General features: G+C 39.6%; 1 protein-coding gene across 1 annotated transcript; it reads left to right on the top strand.

Annotated features, from left to right (window-relative positions):
- Positions 1-3,010: 3,010 nt before the first annotated feature.
- Positions 3,011-12,655, top strand: bspry (B-box and SPRY domain containing). The gene is made up of 6 exons (XM_049604800.1): positions 3,011-3,601; positions 4,157-4,255; positions 7,518-7,748; positions 7,868-7,893; positions 7,993-8,117; positions 11,063-12,655. The coding sequence occupies exons 1-6, from the start codon at positions 3,230-3,232 to the stop codon at positions 11,596-11,598; spliced, it is 1,389 nt and encodes a 462-aa protein (XP_049460757.1). The 5' UTR covers positions 3,011-3,229; the 3' UTR covers positions 11,599-12,655.
- Positions 12,656-18,259: the final 5,604 nt, after the last annotated feature.

Raw genomic sequence — 18,259 nt, 5'->3', positions numbered from 1 at the left:
AACACATGCATTTCTTGTGTTTACGAGTTTTCCCCATTACAAAACAGCTTTTTATGTTGCAAACAATAGCAGCCCTGTGCCTCTGCTGTTCCCATTTTCAATGTGAAATGTGTGGAAACGCACCTTGTCTGAGCCAGAGTCAATCACTCTATCCAGTTACGCACAGACATGGAGCTGATGGGAGGAGTGGGAGGTGTGTCGTTCCTTGTGCAGGTTTGAATTTCTTGAGATTTGATCTGTTTCCTCCCAAAACCTTTAACAAAAAGTCTTTCATTTAAACAGTGATGGGATAGAAATGGATACAAAGAGGATACAAACCCATGCAAAGCCTTTTACTTCCCTTGAATTTCAGCCTCAAGTCCTAATTTTCCTCTTAAAAAGCTGACAAGAAGTTAATTGGAAACTTTAATTATTGGCACCCAGTGGTGAGGACTAAGCACATGGGTAGAGAGGAGTATAATTATACTAACATTTACAGTTAAAACACTATGTAACACTGGCAAATTAAATGAACATAAATCGAAATTTTCTTCCAATAACATAAATATATCAAGTCAGAACAAGAATTAAAATACAGCACAGTAAATTCATTTCTTTTTCCAGTTCCACAAAATATAAAACACAGAATGTCTGTAGATTCTCATTTTATATGGCATCATCGCACTGCACACAACAGTTCTGTTAATTTACCATTATCAGTAGGTTATTTTAGTACATTTTATGGTTGCACCCTGGTGTTGCTTTAGAAATGAAAACATAATTCTTGTGATGCTGGTTGCAGCTGACCTAACTGACTGCACAGTCAGTTCAGTGGAATGGGCCTGGCCATTTAGAAATAAGGGCAGACTGTATTTCAAAAAGTACATTTGAGGTTTCCAGGGCTTTCCCAGACAGTGGGTGTTGTTCACTATTTCTAAACAGAGTCGTCTCTGAGGTGTGGCTGCACCGCTCATCCCTGGGCACACACACACATATGATGAAACTGTGTGTCTATCACACCTATCCACCCTGGAAAATCTGATTATATTTGATTATAATTGTCCACAGTTTTCTCACTATGGTAACTTGTAAACAAAAGGAAAATTCCAAATGAAAGGAAAAAACAGGATAGTTTTTCAATATGAGAAAAGTATTCAAAAATGTGTCAAAAAGAGGGAAGTCTACAGTACATAAATGAAAAGTCCTCATTGAGAAAAGATAGTTCCTTGTCACAGTATGGGTATGACAATTTAATGTTTTAGTTGAATGTTATCATAATAAATATCAGGTAATCATATTACAAAATCTTGTTGTCTAAAGGGATGACTTCCAGAAAATTAACTAATCAAGCATGAATTCACATTAGCTGGGACATCCAGGACAAAATTCAGCCTCATATTTTGCAAAAACTATGGCCACCAAAGGATGGAAAACATTCTGTTGACCAACAAAGCCAGCTATTGAGCTGCTGGTTGTGGCTAAAAAATAATTAATATGATTAGAATTAAAGCTTAGTCTGAGTTTAGTCTAATTCGAGGTAACATTGAAGCACATTTAATCACACTGAAAATCAAGTTGCTTATTTTCAATGTGGTTTTGTATAATGGTGCCATATAGTGATATATATAGCCCTATAGCTTAGATAGATCGACATCAGAAAAATATTGTTATTAGTGTCATGTGAGAAATCTGCATTTGCAAATCTGCATTTACTTTGAACTGATTTAAAATCAAAATATAGACCTGAATGCAAGTTAAAATCATGTGATTTAAACTTTTCAGTTTATGTATGTCTCTTCCATGGATGGATTACTGAATGTGACACAGGGTCCTCACTGACCTAAACCTGCACAATGTCACTCAAATGAACAAGTACCAACCAGGAAGAGATTCAAAATGACCACAGAGACATGCAAAGGAACTGCAAAAAGACACAAAATAACTACAAAAAGGTGCAAAACAACCACAGAGGGACACGAAATAACCACAAAGAGACACAAAACTACAAACAGATGCATGGAGACTACAAAGAGATGCAGCTACCTTTAATATCAAAAGATATAACAGGAAGCTGGACATCTGGAGCCACAATACATATATGCGCCTTATAATAACGCTGACATAGTCTATTTGGTCTTCATTAGCCTGTCATCATTACTAATAGTTCCTAATGAGCATTCATTATTATGTTTAACCACAAAGTTGTTACGCTCCAGTGGGCTATTTATGATTATTTGCAACCTTTAACGCTGCAGTGTTGGCTATGAAAGCAAACAAATCTGTCCAAGCACTAATGATTTCTCGATTTTCCCCTGAGACTTTTTCTTTTTTGGATTTGGAATCCAAAACCAGCCTAGCTAGAGAGACTCAAAAGAAGCCCTGCTATGGAGGTTCCCCAGAATTCAGGAAAAAGCACCAGGCTGTTGACATATTCTAGCTGATGGAATGTTAAAACATTTCTTTATTGAGTGTATAGGCTACACATTTTTACTGCTGGAAATTGTACAAAATGATTTCAGATTTTAAGTTGACATTGTTTGTTTGTATAATTGTCTTATTAAATGATTTAATACAAAAAAGCTGCAGGGCGAAAATGTGATTTTGAAATTGATGGCTGGAAGAGCTGTCCTTTCATTTAAATTAGATTGCACCTTTCTTTTTTATGCATTCATTTTATGCATTTACACCTGATCATGATACTGGTGTAAATTCATGTACTCATCGATTGTTTTCATGCAAAATATTTACCTGCAAAAATGGACTAATGACTAATCCTAGTAGAATACAAAGTATCACTTACCACTAAAATACATTGTCAGGTAGGCCTATAACTAACTTCAAAATAATTAATCTGTAGTAGACTACTGCAGGTTTCTGTCCCCTGTGACTTTATTTAAGGTCACAGCTCAAAATCTGAGGAGTTTTAAGATGAAAATGGAGAGATAAAGAGACTGAAAGACACTCCAGTATGTAAAGTGACATTTCAGCTTTTTATAGCCTCAGGCCAATTAAAGAATATACCTGTTTGTGATGGATTACCCAGTGATTTAAAACTGGAGAGACGGTTATCAGCTCACGCCCAAATCAAACACCTAAAAAACCAGCAGAGCAGAAACCGTTTTTTCCTCTCCCAGCTCTGACCTCTGCTGTCCGTGTCACTTCCGTGTTCCGCTCACCTGTTACACCTGTATTACAGCGTACTGTAGGTGCGACTCCAGCTCTGTCGGTGCACCTGTTGCGTTATTGTGCCATGACCGAGGAGCTAATAACGTGTGAGCTAACATGCCCGTCTTCACCGACCGACCCGGGGAAGACTTTAAACGGTGTGAAAACCGTCGAGATGGATATTGAGCAGCCTATTTTCTCCGTGTTGAGCGGCGGGGTGAAGCAGCAGCAGCAGCCGGAGGGGGACACTCCGGTGCCGGGCTCACCCTCTGCGACAACCGCTGACACCGAGTCCGGGATCTTCTCCGGGGAGTGTGAGCTCTGTGTGGAGCATGAGGCTGAGCTGGACTGGTTCTGTGGCACCGAGCAGAGACTCATCTGCTCTCACTGCGCCATTGTGGGCCCCTGCCACGGACACACTGTGACCCCTCTGGCCACCAGAGTAACCGCAGTGAGGGTGAGTGTTATATATAAATACTGTATTTATACACAACAGCTGTTTGCTTCCTTTAAATGTGTTGGCTGAGCTGTGGCATGATACTGATGATGTGTCAGCTCTGGAAATATGGGTGAGGATACCTGCAGGGTGAGAAACAGCCCAGGAAGGTTCGTTTCACTTTGTGTGAATGCCTTGTGACTTTTTATCTGCCCTACTTTTAACTGTCAGACAGGTTTATATGTTTATCCACTCATTTTACTTTGTCTACCTGTAAAGTCATCCCTCTATCTCTTTGTCAAGTGGTTTTAATGACAGAAAATGTGTATTTTTCCTATTTTCTATTATTGTATTCCTGTTTTCTGTCATGAAGCAATGAGTGCTGACAAGCTGTGCTCATATATTTGACAGTGTCATACTTACACTTCATGATTCTTTCTTGGGTGTGCCACAATTTGCATGGGGTTTTTTTCTAGCTGATTCCTCAGCTGGGTATTTGAAAAGACAGGATTTTCTTGTTGCGTCTCTAGCTGATGAGTGTGTGTATGTGTGTGTCTGTGTGTGTGTTTTTACCAGAACCAGCTGGTGGATGTGTGTGAGAAAATGCAGCTGCAGGCACTGAGGATCGAGAGGTTTATCGGCCAGACGTTAACAGCCAAAGAGCAAAAGCTTCAGGTGAGAAATAATGCCACTGATCCCCACCCACTCAGCTGCACACTAATGATCACACAGACGCTGTGCCAACCTCAGTGCTGATACACACACTGCTCTGTGGAGCCTGAACAGTTTCACAAGTACAGTGTGTCTGATGTTGGCTGGCTCGCCTTAATAAAACAGTCATGTGACAACACACATGCGTTGTGCAGACACGTGTTGGGTTTGAATATTGACCTCTATAATTAGTGTCTTTGCATGAGGGCTACAACTGAAGATAATTTTTTAATGTCAATTAATTTGTTGACTATTTCTTTAATTGTCTAATAAGCTGTTAAATCTATCAGATGTCAGAACATAGTAAAAAAAATACCATCAGAGTTTCTTCTCCCTCCTCAAATTGCTTGTTTGGTGTGACTAGCTGTGCCAAAACTCACAGATATTTAGTTTATAATGATGTATCAGACTGAAAAAAATCTGAAAACCTGCACATTTAAGAAGCAGAAACCAGTAAGTGATTGTTTTTTGCCTGATAAATAATTAAATTAATTATTGGACACATTGTCCCTGCACTTTATTGCACATGAAACAGTGATTGTCATCAACAAGGAGAGTAAATTGTGACAGAAATCATCCCTCTATAGTAAAAACATTCCTAATTATTTATATGAGTTCATGTGTTAATACATAACAATAGCCTACTTTGGAAAAACAGAATGAATTATCAGCATGGTGTTGATATCGGCTCCCTAAATCTAAATTCTTTTGAATATAATATATTAGAATAGAATATAATTTACCGCACTTCTAACAATGATTAAACAATTTCAGATCTTTTTACACTGAAAAAGTAAAATAATGAGGTACTTTGCAGTAGTAAATGCATGTATAAAGCAGGAAACAACATGTTAACTATTCATGCACTGTATAACTTGCTGATTTATCACTACACTGCCTCTTTCAGTGCACCTGTATTTATTAACCTCTCTCACTCAATGGGTGTCTAAAGGGTAGGTACGGTCATGCATGTGTAGTTTTCTCACTTACAAGCTACCACCAGCAAATCAAATCTCAAGCAAACAACAAGGGCAGGTAAGACAATCACTTAGGTACACTCTTAGAAATAAGGGTTCCAAAAAGGTTCTTCCTTGAGGGCTGAGGCTGGACCTGATTTGGCTCTGGAGACCTCTTTTTTAAAGAAAGGGTTCTTCAGTGGTTCTTTGTGAAACTAATGCAGGAGATATAGCCTGCTTGCTTTTTAACCATGTGTTTACATAGACAACTGGCTGTGCTGTGAACAGAATTATTCACATAATTGCCTATGTACAACGCGTGTTACTGGAGGATTCCACTAGAGGGCACACCAGAGAACTTAGACCATATAGAACTTACAGATTTGCATGATGTAAAGAATAATATAGACTGATATTGTTAATTCTGAGATCAGTGTGGATCCTAGTAGAAAAAGTATCAGCAGAGCCACCATAGATGGTATGTATAAAGCATATTTTGGCAATGGTGAGTTTCTTCAATTCAGTTCAACTCAATTCAATAAGCTTTATTGGTATGACATTCCTTTTCACAATTACAATTTAAGACAGTGAAAAGTGAAAAACAATTACCAACAATGAAATTATTACAAATGCATAAACATAAACTTTAAAGGGAAAAAACTAATTAAGTGAAGGGGTAAATAAAAAGGCAGAGTGTGACCTGTTAGGAGATGAACTATGTGTTGTTGTGTTGGTTGTCTCTTAGACTGTGACATGCATTTATATGTCTTGCTGCATCTGTGGCACTGACACTATTTTCTCTAAGGGTTCCAAAAAAATCCATTTCATCCAAAGAACCCTTTTTGGAAGAAGGAATTCTTCGAAGAGTGTTGAAAGCATGGGTGCTGAAGACCCTTATATAGACCCATAGACTGAATCACAATATTTGTTTACATAAAATAAAATGGTGCTGAACAGATGCTGTCTCATTTGGTTGTTTTTTAAACCACGTAAAAAAAAAAAAATCTGTGTCAGTTTAAGTGTGCGTTATATTTACAATATTCTCACTGATTTTCCGCCGGGGTACTGAAGCTGTTATCTCAAAGCCACCAGACTCCATTGACAAAAACAGTAATTTTAGAGCAAAGGAACAACTACAACATTCATTTACACTGATACTGTTATTTTTTAGGTGAGTCTTTTTAGCTGGCTGAAATATGTCAGATAGGTTGACCCACTGTGCTTAACTATATATCTTAAAATGTTACAGTTACAACTGAATAAATGACAACAGATGTCTCATGTCTCTGCAATTCAAAACAATTGCCAGTTGTCTACACGGAAGTATTAGCACAACATCATGGTGATTCAGTCAATGGGGGTCAGCTGAAGAACCCTGTGTGGTTCTACTTAATCCCTTTATTTCTAAGATTGCACCTTATCTGAGCAACAGTCAAATCACCAAGTGTCCTACAACATAAAACAAACTTACTCCACACTGTGGAAACAATGCTGTTGGCTACAAATCTGGTCACTGATTCTCTGTTACTATTGGTGTGTTTGTTTATGACCACACGAGGGAAGTCACTTGTGCGAAGTGTGAGATGTCATCATCAACCTTTGTGCTTTCTTGGGCCCCCACCATCAAGTGTTTGTGTTGCTGCTGATTAGCAACAGCTAAACAATGAGCTGAACCTCATGGTAAAGCTATGTAAAGCTGAGGGGAGTGGCAGATCGATGTGATAATTCTCTGTAGCTTCATTGGTATTTCAACTGCCACATTGCAATGTCATAAATACACATTGTGTTTGATTTTTTCATGCAGAGAAGGTAATCACAGGTGCTTACTTATAACTGAACACAGCGTTATAATTTAATAGAAATAAAGTGCAAGAGCTGACTGAGGATGTAAGATCTAGTCAAATGCCTTCCTATTAATCAGTTTTTAATTGATTTTTATGAGTGCTAAAACAGCAAGTTTTTCTCACAGCAGACATTTTGACTTGTCAAAGTAGGAAGAACGCTGTAGTTGCAACCTCAACATGTCCAACAAATTATTTGCCTTTGAGAGAAGCCTTCTAGAAATGAAAATAAAAAGTGTTTGTTGACAAGGATGAGTTTTTCTTATTCGTTTTTTCACTTTGCTGCTAAAATATGTATCACAAAAAATGAAATAAATGAGTGGGTTCAGAAGGTGAGTGGGATTTAAAAAAATTAGAAACATTACACGAATGTATGGGCTTTAGAAACTAAACTTGTGTCTAATATTTTCTCTTCTCTCCTTGGCGTAGGCATCGGCGAGCAGGGCGAGGGAGCAGATCGTGGCTCAGGTCAGCGCAGCACGTGAAGCCCTGGAGGAGGAGGAGCAGCGCCTCTTGGAGGAGGTGCAGCGAGAGGAGGAGCGGGTGGAGCAGTGTCTCCTCACCCAGAGAGCCCACTGGAGCCAGGCTTTGGCGAGTCTGTCGCAAACACGCTCCGGCCTGGTGCACACACTGACGCACACTCCAGACGCACAGTTGGTGGTGAGAGACTGGGACATTTTTGTTGAGGGAGGACAGGGGGTTATTGTGTTCAAATAACAGTATCGTGATGATGGTCGTTAAACTACCAGAACAGTCATCACTTTGTTTCTGTCTTTCAGACCAGTGTCCAGGAGATAGCTGACAGGTGAGCTTTCATCACGTGACATTGTTTGTGAATATTATGTTCATGCTCAGGACATACCAGAGGGGTAATGTCTCTCCCTGTGGTCTGTGTGTGTGTCAGGGTGGAGGAGGCAGAGGGGGTTGGGGAGCCCTGTGATACAGACCAGCTCAACCTGAACCCAGGCTGCAGTGACAGCAAGCTGCTGAGAGGTCTGTGGGCCACCGCGTTGCTGCTGGGGCCAAACGGTTAGTAGATTTTTATTCAGTCATAATACAGACACAACAGATCCAACAGGAACATACAAGGTTATAACATAACTGATGATGGTAATTATTATCATACCTGCTAACCTTGAAAATGTGGAAAACGGTATATTCTTAAATCAAAACCAGGCAGCTCAGTTTGTTCATTCTTAATACTTTTTGTGTGTGTGATGATGTAAAAGTAGATGCCTGAGACAGAGACACCCTGAGAAATGTTGCAGGCAAACAGTTCAACAAGAAAAGTAACTGTCCTTTCGTGATATCCATTCGGTAATAGAAGATCATTTGCTCAATTAAAAGTCCAAGCAAAGTTCTTACATTCAAAGTACTTAAATACTAGTCCATACCCACTGAGTGCACAGTTGCCCACGTACAGTTTCACGTGGTGTGTGTTTGGGATACAGGTCATAGGAAATTGAAGATTAAATAGTCAACTGAACCCATTAAGAAGAGCAATGCATTCAGACAGAAAATATTTTGAAAAACGTGTGACAGACAGAATGACTGACTGACAGAATGACACACTGACAGTTTCCGTGATTATGTACAGCATACCATACCATGACTAAGTCATACCAAAAATTAGAAAAAAAATAAACATTGGGCCACAGGGGGAGCCACAGCGATCGGTCGCATTTTAGCCATTTTTAAGCATTTTTCTGTTGTTATAGCGCCACCCAGTTGCCAATTAGAGTTAAATTTCTCCAGTCACCTTGAGGCGTCCTGTTCTACATATCTACCAAGTTTAGTAAAAATCAATATGGCGGTTAGGCCTAGATAAGAAATTAGCTCTCTAGCGCCCCCATTTTGTTTGATGGGGTCAATAATGGAGGGGTCCCCTCAGATTATGTGTGGTCATATGCCTACAAAGTTGCGTGGTGATCGGTGAAACCCTTGAGATGTTATACACCTTTATGTGATGAGCCACGCCCTCCGCAATATTCATTGCCTTATAGAAGCTCAGTTTTAGTAAGTTTTCCAACTTTTGCCAAGAGGGAACTTTAGATATTGGTCCCTAGATTATGTTTACTGTGTTTCATGCAGATCGGTCAAACTTCCTAGGAAGAGATTGATTTTAAGTGTTTTTCCAAAAATTCAAAATGCTGGAAAATCTATATAACCAGAAGTTATGGGTTCTTGAGGCAAATGTGTTCCTCATGAGGAGAGGCATCTCTGTGCAAAGTTTCATGTCTCTACAACATACAGGGCATGAGATAAGCCCATTCAAAGTTTGCAATTTCAGCTGGTTGCTATAGCACCCCCCCTTGGCCAATTGATGTAATATTGCTTCATTCGCATCCTCCCATGACCCTCTACCACTGTGCCAAATTTCACATGGATTGACCAAGTCAGTGAGGAGAAAAACGTGGAACAGAGACACAGACACACCCACAGACAGAGTTTTCATCATTATATAGTAAGATTATCAATAAAATGTGCCCGAATGTTAAAGGTTTCATGTTGTTAAAAAAAAAAAAAGTCTTTTCTAATATAAAGCAGATGCTGTGAACATATCCAAACAATCCACAGAGGAATGTGCACAGTATTTATATAGCACCTTTACCTGCATTGTATTAATAAGGGTAAAGGTGCTATATAAATACTGTGAACATATCCAAACAATCCACAGAGGAATGTGCACAGTCAGTGTTCAGAAACTGTGCCTTTAAACAAGCTGTCAGGATTTCCGTGAAGTTGTGATGTCACCACTTTATAGACCATTTCAGGCTTAAAAAATAAAGAATCTTAAAGGGTCCCTTTGTATTTCCTGTTTTAAAGTTTTGCATCATATATGAATGACATCTGCTGACAGAAGGTCAACATTGACCCAAGCTGTTATCTAGCAATGCAATTCCAGTGAAACGGTCTAAAAAGGTACAAAATGCTGCTACAGTGCCAGTAAAGCCATTGCCTCTGCTGCAGTGACGATGAAGAGATTGCAGAGATGCAGAGTGGGAAGACCCGGAAATACTGACCAATCAGTGCAGACACTCTCCAAGAAGGGGTCTTAAAGAGACAGACACTAAAATGGAGTGTTTCAGGCAGAGGGTGAATACAGGTATATTCGGACAGACAGTATGAGGGAAAAAAATAATGCTTTTTTTTGAATATTAAAGCATGTAAACATGTTCTAGTAAAAACTCAAAATGCAAGTATAAACCTGAAAATAAGCACAATATGGGACTTTTAAAGTAGAAGTGCTCATTATGCAGAATGGCTCCTTTATGTGTTATAGTTCTGTATACAGTATATAATAATACTGAATCATTGATACTGATTCATATTATATTTTACAAGCTAATGTGTATGCTAGTTTTAAGCTAATGCTGTGTTATCAAGCTTTGTAATTAAATGTTCATCAGAAAAGTAACTAGTAACCACTGTACAACATTCACATAAAAAAGTATAAAGTACCTGAAACTACACATCCCACTACACTGCATACAAGTATAGAATTCCTGTATTTATTTATTTATACCACTACTTATCACACATACTGGTGTTAGCCATAAAGATAAGTGTACACATGATTTGACCTTTTTGATTTTCAATGTTTTCCGCACCCAGAATCTTCCTGACTTGTGGTAGTGTGCAGTAGCTCTGGAAATATACTTCATATATTAGTAGTATTCACATTCATCTACATAGACTAAATTGTGTCCTGATGTATTTTGCACTCTGGTTGAATACAACAGTAATTGTGAAGGGTCAAAATGTAACAACTGAACGGTGCAAGTGTTGAAATGGATCTAAACTTGGAGAAAAATGAGATAATTTGCATAAGAGTGGCACAAAAATCCAGTGTTGTTCATGGAAATCTGAAAGGTGGACAGCATGATACAAAGATTCTTATAATGCCTCAAAGCATGTCTGCTTATAGTGCAGCAGTTTGTGACATTCATTCCATCTCGATCTTCTTCCCACAGCTTATGGATCGTCTTATTTAAAGTTTGATGAGCGCACAGTGAGCCCCCTTCTGTCCCTGTCTGATGATGTCTGCACTCTGACCTTTCTGCACAAAAAAGTTCGCCAACCTCTGCCCTACGACCCGGCACGCTTTGACTGTTGGCCCAACGCACTGGGCTCACTGTCCATGTCCTCTGGCACCCACAGCTGGGTGGTGGACGTGGGCCAGAGTGGTGCCTTTAAGGTCGGGGTCTGCTACAGCTCTCTGGAGCGCAAAGGCTCCGGGGATGAGGCCCGGCTGGGCCACAACAGTCAGTCATGGGTGCTGTGCCACTACGACGGGGACTACTCCTTCTGCCACGCAGGGAAGAAGGTGCCTCTGCAGGTGGTGAGGAGACCCCAGAGGATTGGCCTGCTGCTGGACTGGCCCAGTCACACACTGCTGTTTTATGAGCCGGACTCCAGCGCTGTGCTGTACACTGTCACACATCCCTTCAGTGCCCCACTGCTGCCGGCGTTTGCTGTCACCGACCGCAGTATCACCATACTGCACTGACACACTCTGCCGAAAACTAAATGACCTTAAACATGTGAAAACGCCTTTCTCTAATGTAAATATGATCAGCAGCTAAAGATCCTCCACCTGTGCTGTAATGAAAGGCCTCAGTTTGTATTTATTATATTAGCTAATCTATTAGCTGCTGATTCTTTTTTTACTGTTTTTAATGATTTTAATAGATTTTAATATTCATAATGTACAGTAGTGCTGGAACAGTATTGTTTGACTGATGATGATTGTGTTTTAATGATTGTTTTTTATCTTAAGTTTGAGCTTCCCCAAGACTCTGTGTAGAAAATGGTAATCACACTGTTTGATCTAGGACTGTTCAAAACAAGGCTGGAATCGCCTTTTCCCCCAGGAAAGATTTGTAGAAACTTAACAGGTAAATGGACAATTTTAGAGCATTTTGAATCAAAAAAATCCTAGAAGTTTTGATCAGTGTCAGGGAGCCGCATATGATTAAGGGACACACAGGAAAAGTTCACACACTTTGACTTTATTATGACATTTTCTATGACATACCAACTCTAAACAAAAACTAAACAATCAGCAGTGATGTAGCCGACATGACGCTCATATTACATTTTATTTTTCCACTTTTTTGTTATATTTGAAAGTAATAAAATAAACTCAGTACAGTGTTTGACATTGATTGTATCTACCCACAGCAGTCAAGTAACAGCTCAACCGGGGCACGGCAACACCACTTGCACAAAACCACACGCAGAACTGCTGTTCCCCATAATATTAGAACCAGAAGTAATAATATTAATGGAAATATGTTAAGTGTATTTATGATTTTGATTACATTCGCTAATTATTATCTTAGATGGTAATGCCTGGCTGCCTTTTGTAGCAGAGCAATCTTTTTTAATATATTTTTATTGGTATGTTGGGGGGACATTTTGAACCTATTTGAATAGATCTGTCCCCCCAACATACGCTATAATTACAGCCTAGGTTTAAAGTGTTGTGTAAAAGAAACTCACTACATAAATACCCTGAGATCATTTTGTATTGATGTTATTTGCTCAGTAAAACATTTATTATAGTTTGACTGTTATGTTTTCTGTCTCTCTCTCTGTGTCTTTACTGTTGATTTGTTTGTTTGTTTATTGGGAGCCCCTTCAGTTGCTGCCTTGACAATTACTGTTCCTGGGGACCATAATCAAATCAATCAATCAATCAATCATTCAATCAATTTTATTTACACTACCGCTCAAAAGTTTGGGATCACTTGCAAATTTCTTTGTTTTCCAAAGAAAAACACATTTTCATGCAATTGACAAACATTTTTTTCCCTTTCACAAACATTTTGATCCATTTCACAAACAATTAAAATTAATCAGATGATTTTGAAAGAATGATTTACATTTTTGCAAAGAGGCCTATTATCAGCAACTGTCAGTCCTCTGCATCAATCTCCTGGTATGGCTGCTAATTCAAGTTAATCATTTTATAAAGCTAACTGATCATTAGAAAACCCCTTTGCAGGTGTGTTGCACAGCTGAAAACCATTGTACTAATAAGGGAGCACAAAAGGGAACATGGCATTCTTTAGGTTGGTTTAGTATCTGAAGAATCAGCAGTTGTTTGTTTGTTGAGAGACTCAAAATGGCCAGAAAGAAAGAACTTCCTATAGAGACCCGTCAGTCTATTGTTGTCCTCAGAAAGGAAGGCTATTCAATGCGAGAAATTGCGAGGAAACTTAAAATCTCTTACCATGCTGTTAACTACTCCCTTAAGAGAGCAGCACAAACTGGCTCTAACAAGGACAGAAAACGGAGTGGGAGGCCCCGATGCACAACTGTGCAAGAAGACAAATACCTGAGAGTGAGTAGTTTAAGACAAAGACGGCTCACAGGTCCTCAACTGGCAGCTGCACTAAATAGTACCCGTCAAACACCAGTGTCAGTATCAACAGTGAAGAGGCGACTTCAGGATGCTGGACTTCATGGCAGAATTGCCAAGAAAAAGCCATATCTCTGACTGGCAAATAAAAAGAAAAGACTGAGATGGGCAAAAGAGCACAGGCATTGGACACTGGATGACTGGAAGAAGGTGTTGTGGACAGATGAGTCCAAGTTTGTGGTCTTCGGATCAAACAGAAGAACATTTGTGAGACGCAGAACAAATGAAAAGATGCAAGAACAGTGCTTAATACCATCAGTCAAGCATGGTGGAGGCAGCGTGATGGTCTGGGGGTGCTTTGGAGGTGGTAAAATAGGACATTTGTACAGAGTGGAAGGAACTTTGAGGAAGGAGGGCTATCACAAGATTTTGCAAAGACATGCCATACCCTGTGGACAGCACTTGATAGGGGCCAATTTCATCCTACAACAGGATAATGACCCAAAACACACCTCCAAAATGTGTCAGCAATATTTAAAGAGTAAGCAGTCAGCCAGAATTCTGACTGTAATGGAGTGGCCAGCACAGTCTCCGGATCTGAACCCCATTGAGCTGTTGTGGGAGCAGCTTGACCGTATGGTACGGAAGAAGACTCCGTCAAGCCAGTCCATCTTGTGGGAGATGCTCCAGGAAGCATGGGGTGAAATCTCATCTGATTACCTTGAAAAATTGACAGCTAGAATGCCTAAGGTCTGCCAGGCTGTAATTGCTGCAAAAGGTGGTTTTTTTGATGAAGGCAAAGTTTGAAGTACACATTCATCATTTCCATTACAATCATTATTTCTAACTCTGACAATGTCAGCATGTCATGTTCATTTGCCATACTGCCTATTCAGATTAATTTCATAGGTGTTTCCATGGGAAACAAGAAAATTGCCAAGTGATCCCAAACTTTTGAGCGGTAGTGTATAAAGCCCAGTATCACAAATCAGGATTTGCCTCACAGGGCTTTACTGCATACGACATCCCTCTGTCCTTAGGACCCTCATATCTGATATGGAAAACTCTCCAAAAAAACCTTAACGGGGGGAAAAAATGATAGAAACTTCAGGAGGAGCAACTGAGGAGGAATCCCTCTTCCAGGATGACAGACATGCAATAGATGTCGTACAGAACAGATCAACATGATAAATTAACAGTAATCCGTGTGACACAATGAGACAGAAAGAGAGACAGAGACAGAGAGAGATGCAGGACAGACGGAAATGACAGTAGCTTACAACAACATTAATTAAAGTTATAATATTATAGTTATAGTTCTGGCTATTGTGGTACAATATGTTGAAAGTATATATTAATATCTCATAGTATACATATGTGACAATCATCATCATTAAATGAAATACATGTAGTTATAGTCAACTTTTTTTTACTTTCACTTCATACAGTAAACAAAGTTAGAGCACTGACATTGCACCAGACCCCAACATCTTTACTGTAAAAATCGAAGGAATCGATTTTACGTATTTAATTTGCAGGCCTGTTTTCAGAAACCTCTTTAGCCACTTATTAAAACCTTTTGTTGAGATCCTTGAGATTCAAAGCAGGGCAACTGTTGCAGTGAGACATTACTGTTTCTGGGTTTTGTTTTGTTTTTCATAGCAGTGGTCTTGGTTGAGGTAGCATTTATTTTGAACTACTTTATATAATGATGCAACTAGTGGTTATTTTTATTATGGATAAATCACCTGATGAAATTCTCAACTGGCTGATTGATCAGCTTGTGAAAAAATCAGAAATTAGTGAGAAATGCCTCAGCAATTAGCCAGAGCCCAAAGTGACACCTTCACAGGGCTTTATTTTGCTCGATCAACAACCCAAACCCCAAAATCATAGGTGCAGATTTAGAGGAGGACACAGAGGACACATCCCCCTCAGTATTTAAAACATGCGCATCTGTCTCCACCAGTAAAAACATTAAAGTAGCAGACTAAATTAAAGACTTTTAAACCATAAATTGATGCAGAAATTCAATTCACCAGAGTTGATGCTCAAATTTTCTGGCAGATGACCGCCAAACCCACCATTTCAAATTTGTCCCCACCCCCTAGTATTGAAACCAAATCTTCACCCCAAAGTAGAAAGTCCTCAATCTTGTGAACCTGGAACCATGAAATGTTTGTGGATTAAAAATGGCCTAAAAATTGATCAAAATAGTTGGGGATCAATCAATTAATTGACTAATTGTTTCAAATGTACTTTTTCATTTTTTATGTGCAAAAAATCTTTATTGGTTAAATTATCTAAGTAAGTTGGTAAAATCGTAGTGGAGTGGATAAAAAATTTTCCTCTGAAATGTAGTGAAGTAGAAGTGTAAAGTAACATAAAATGAACATAATCAAGTAACGTACAAGTACCTTAAGTTTTAGTTAAGTGCAGCACTTGACATATAGTAACATTGCACCTCAGGCAAAACTCTGTAAAACAACTGATGTTTCCTCTTCCATTAGAAACATTTGTGGAGACAACAGTTTTAAACGTTTAAATGTGGCAAAGTAGCTCTGTGTTGTGACAATCACAAGTTTTAGGGAGTCAAAACCAGATGTGAACACCTCTGCTTTTGGCCACTAGAGGGCAGTAGAGTCAAATGAAGCCTCCACAGTCAACAGGTCAAACATGAGTCATGCACCAGTGTGCTTATGATGATGATGCACTGATCAGTGAAGAAGAAATGTTTCTCCAGGACCACGGACAGCTACAGGTGCGATCAGACGAAAACTCTGAAAACTGAGCACATATATATATACAGTACAGGCCAAAAGTTTGGACACACCTTCTCATTCAATGCGTTTTCTTTATTTTCATGACTATTTACATTGCAGATTCTCACTGAAGGCATCAAAACTATGAATGAACACATGTGGAGTTATGTACTTAACAAAAAAAGGTGAAATAACTGAAAACATGTTTTATATTCTAGTTTCTTCAAAATAGCCACCCTTTGCTCTGATTACTGCTTTGCACACTCTTGGCATTCTCTCCATGAGCTTCAAGAGGTAGTCACCTGAAATGGTTTTCCAACAGTCTTGAAGGAGTTCCCAGAGGTGTTTAGCACTTGTTGGCCCCTTTGCCTTCACTCTGCGGTCCAGCTCACCCCAAATCATCTCGATTGGGTTCAGGTCCGGTGACTGTGGAGGCCAGGTCATCTGCCGCAGCACTCCATCACTCTCCTTCTTGGTCAAATAGCCCTTATACAGCCTGGAGGTGTGTTTGGGGTCATTGTCCTGTTGAAAAATAAATGATCGTCCAACTAAACACAAACCGGATGGGATGGCATGTCGCTGCAGGATGCTGTGGTAGCCATGCTGGTTCAGTGTGCCTTCAATTTTGAATAAATCCCCAACAGTGTCACCAGCAAAACACCCCCACACCATCACACCTCCTCCTCCATGCTTCACAGTGGGAACCAGGCATGTGGAATCCATCCGTTCACCTTTTCTCGTCTCACAAAGACACGGCGGTTGGAACCAAAGATCTCAAATTTGGACTCATCAGACCAAAGCACAGATTTCCACTGGTCTAATGTCCATTCCTTGTGTTTCTTGGCCCAAACAAATCTCTTCTGCTTGTTGCCTCTCCTTAGCAGTGGTTTCCTAGCAGCTATTTGACCATGAAGGCCTGATTCGCGCAGTCTCCTCTTAACAATTGTTCTAGAGATGGGTCTGCTGCTAGAACTCTGTGTGGCATTCATCTGGTCTCTGATCTGAGCTGCTGTTAACTTGCGATTTCTGAGGCTGGTGACTCGGATGAACTTATCCTCAGAAGCAGAGGTGACTCTTGGTCTTCCTTTCCTGGTGGTTTATGGATGGTTTATGCGACTCCACTTGGGGACACATTGAAAGTTTTTGCAATTTTCCGGACTGACTGACCTTCATTTCTTAAAGTAATGATGGCCACTCGTTTTTCTTTAGTTAGCTGATTGGTTCTTGCCATAATATGAATTTTAACAGTTGTCCAATAGGGCTGTCGGCTGTGTATTAACCTGACTTCTGCACAACACAACTGATGGTCCCAACCCCATTGATAAAGCAAGAAATTCCACTAATTAACCCTGATAAGGCACACCTGTGAAGTGGAAACCATTTCAGGTGACTACCTCTTGAAGCTCATGGAGAGAATGCCAAGAGTGTGCAAAGCAGTAATCAGAGCAAAGGGTGGCTATTTTGAAGAAACTAGAATATAAAACATGTTTTCAGTTATTTCACCTTTTTTTGTTAAGTACATAACTCCACATGTGTTCATTCATAGTTTTGATGCCTTCAGTGAGAATCTACAATGTAAATAGTCATGAAAATAAAGAAAACGCATTGAATGAGAAGGTGTGTCCAAACTTTTGGCCTGTACTGTATACTACATGTTGAATGAATGTTTTTGAATTTAAATTACACCAAATGACATAATGACAATTAGTGTTAACGCCTGTAAGACACAGAGACTGATGAACACCCAGGAAATAGACGATGAAAGCAACAAACCCACTGTAGAAGTGTGAGGTCACTTAAAACATTCCTCCAGACACAACAAGGTGGGAGGGAGTAGGAGGCAATGAGACAAAACAGGGAAGAGCTATGAATAGAATAGTGACTTCACTGACTCATTATCATCAGAGATATTTTAGATCCGAATAAGGTACTGTAGTAGCACTAAAGCCATGTCTAGGGAACGTCATGTTATTATCAGTAAGGAATTCATTTCAATAGTTTCAGAGTGGACATGCTGAAACTGTGGATGTCCAGGATGTCGC

The sequence above is a fragment of the Epinephelus fuscoguttatus genome, linkage group LG18 (assembly GCF_011397635.1).
Source record: "Epinephelus fuscoguttatus linkage group LG18, E.fuscoguttatus.final_Chr_v1".
NCBI lineage: Eukaryota > Metazoa > Chordata > Actinopteri > Perciformes > Serranidae > Epinephelus > Epinephelus fuscoguttatus.
Note: the sequence above shows the minus strand (reverse complement) of the source record. Positions and strands in the feature narration are given on the sequence as shown.

Bases quoted from the DNA above. Each gene is read 5' to 3' on its own strand.
- bspry (XM_049604800.1), top strand. From the start codon at position 3,230: ATGACCGAGGAGCTAATAACGTGTGAGCTAACATGCCCGTCTTCACCG. The intron at 7,749-7,867 runs GTGAGAGACTGG...TCTGTCTTTCAG, and splicing joins CTCCAGACGCACAGTTGGTG to ACCAGTGTCCAGGAGATAGC. The intron at 8,118-11,062 runs GTTAGTAGATTT...TTCTTCCCACAG, and splicing joins GTTGCTGCTGGGGCCAAACG to CTTATGGATCGTCTTATTTA.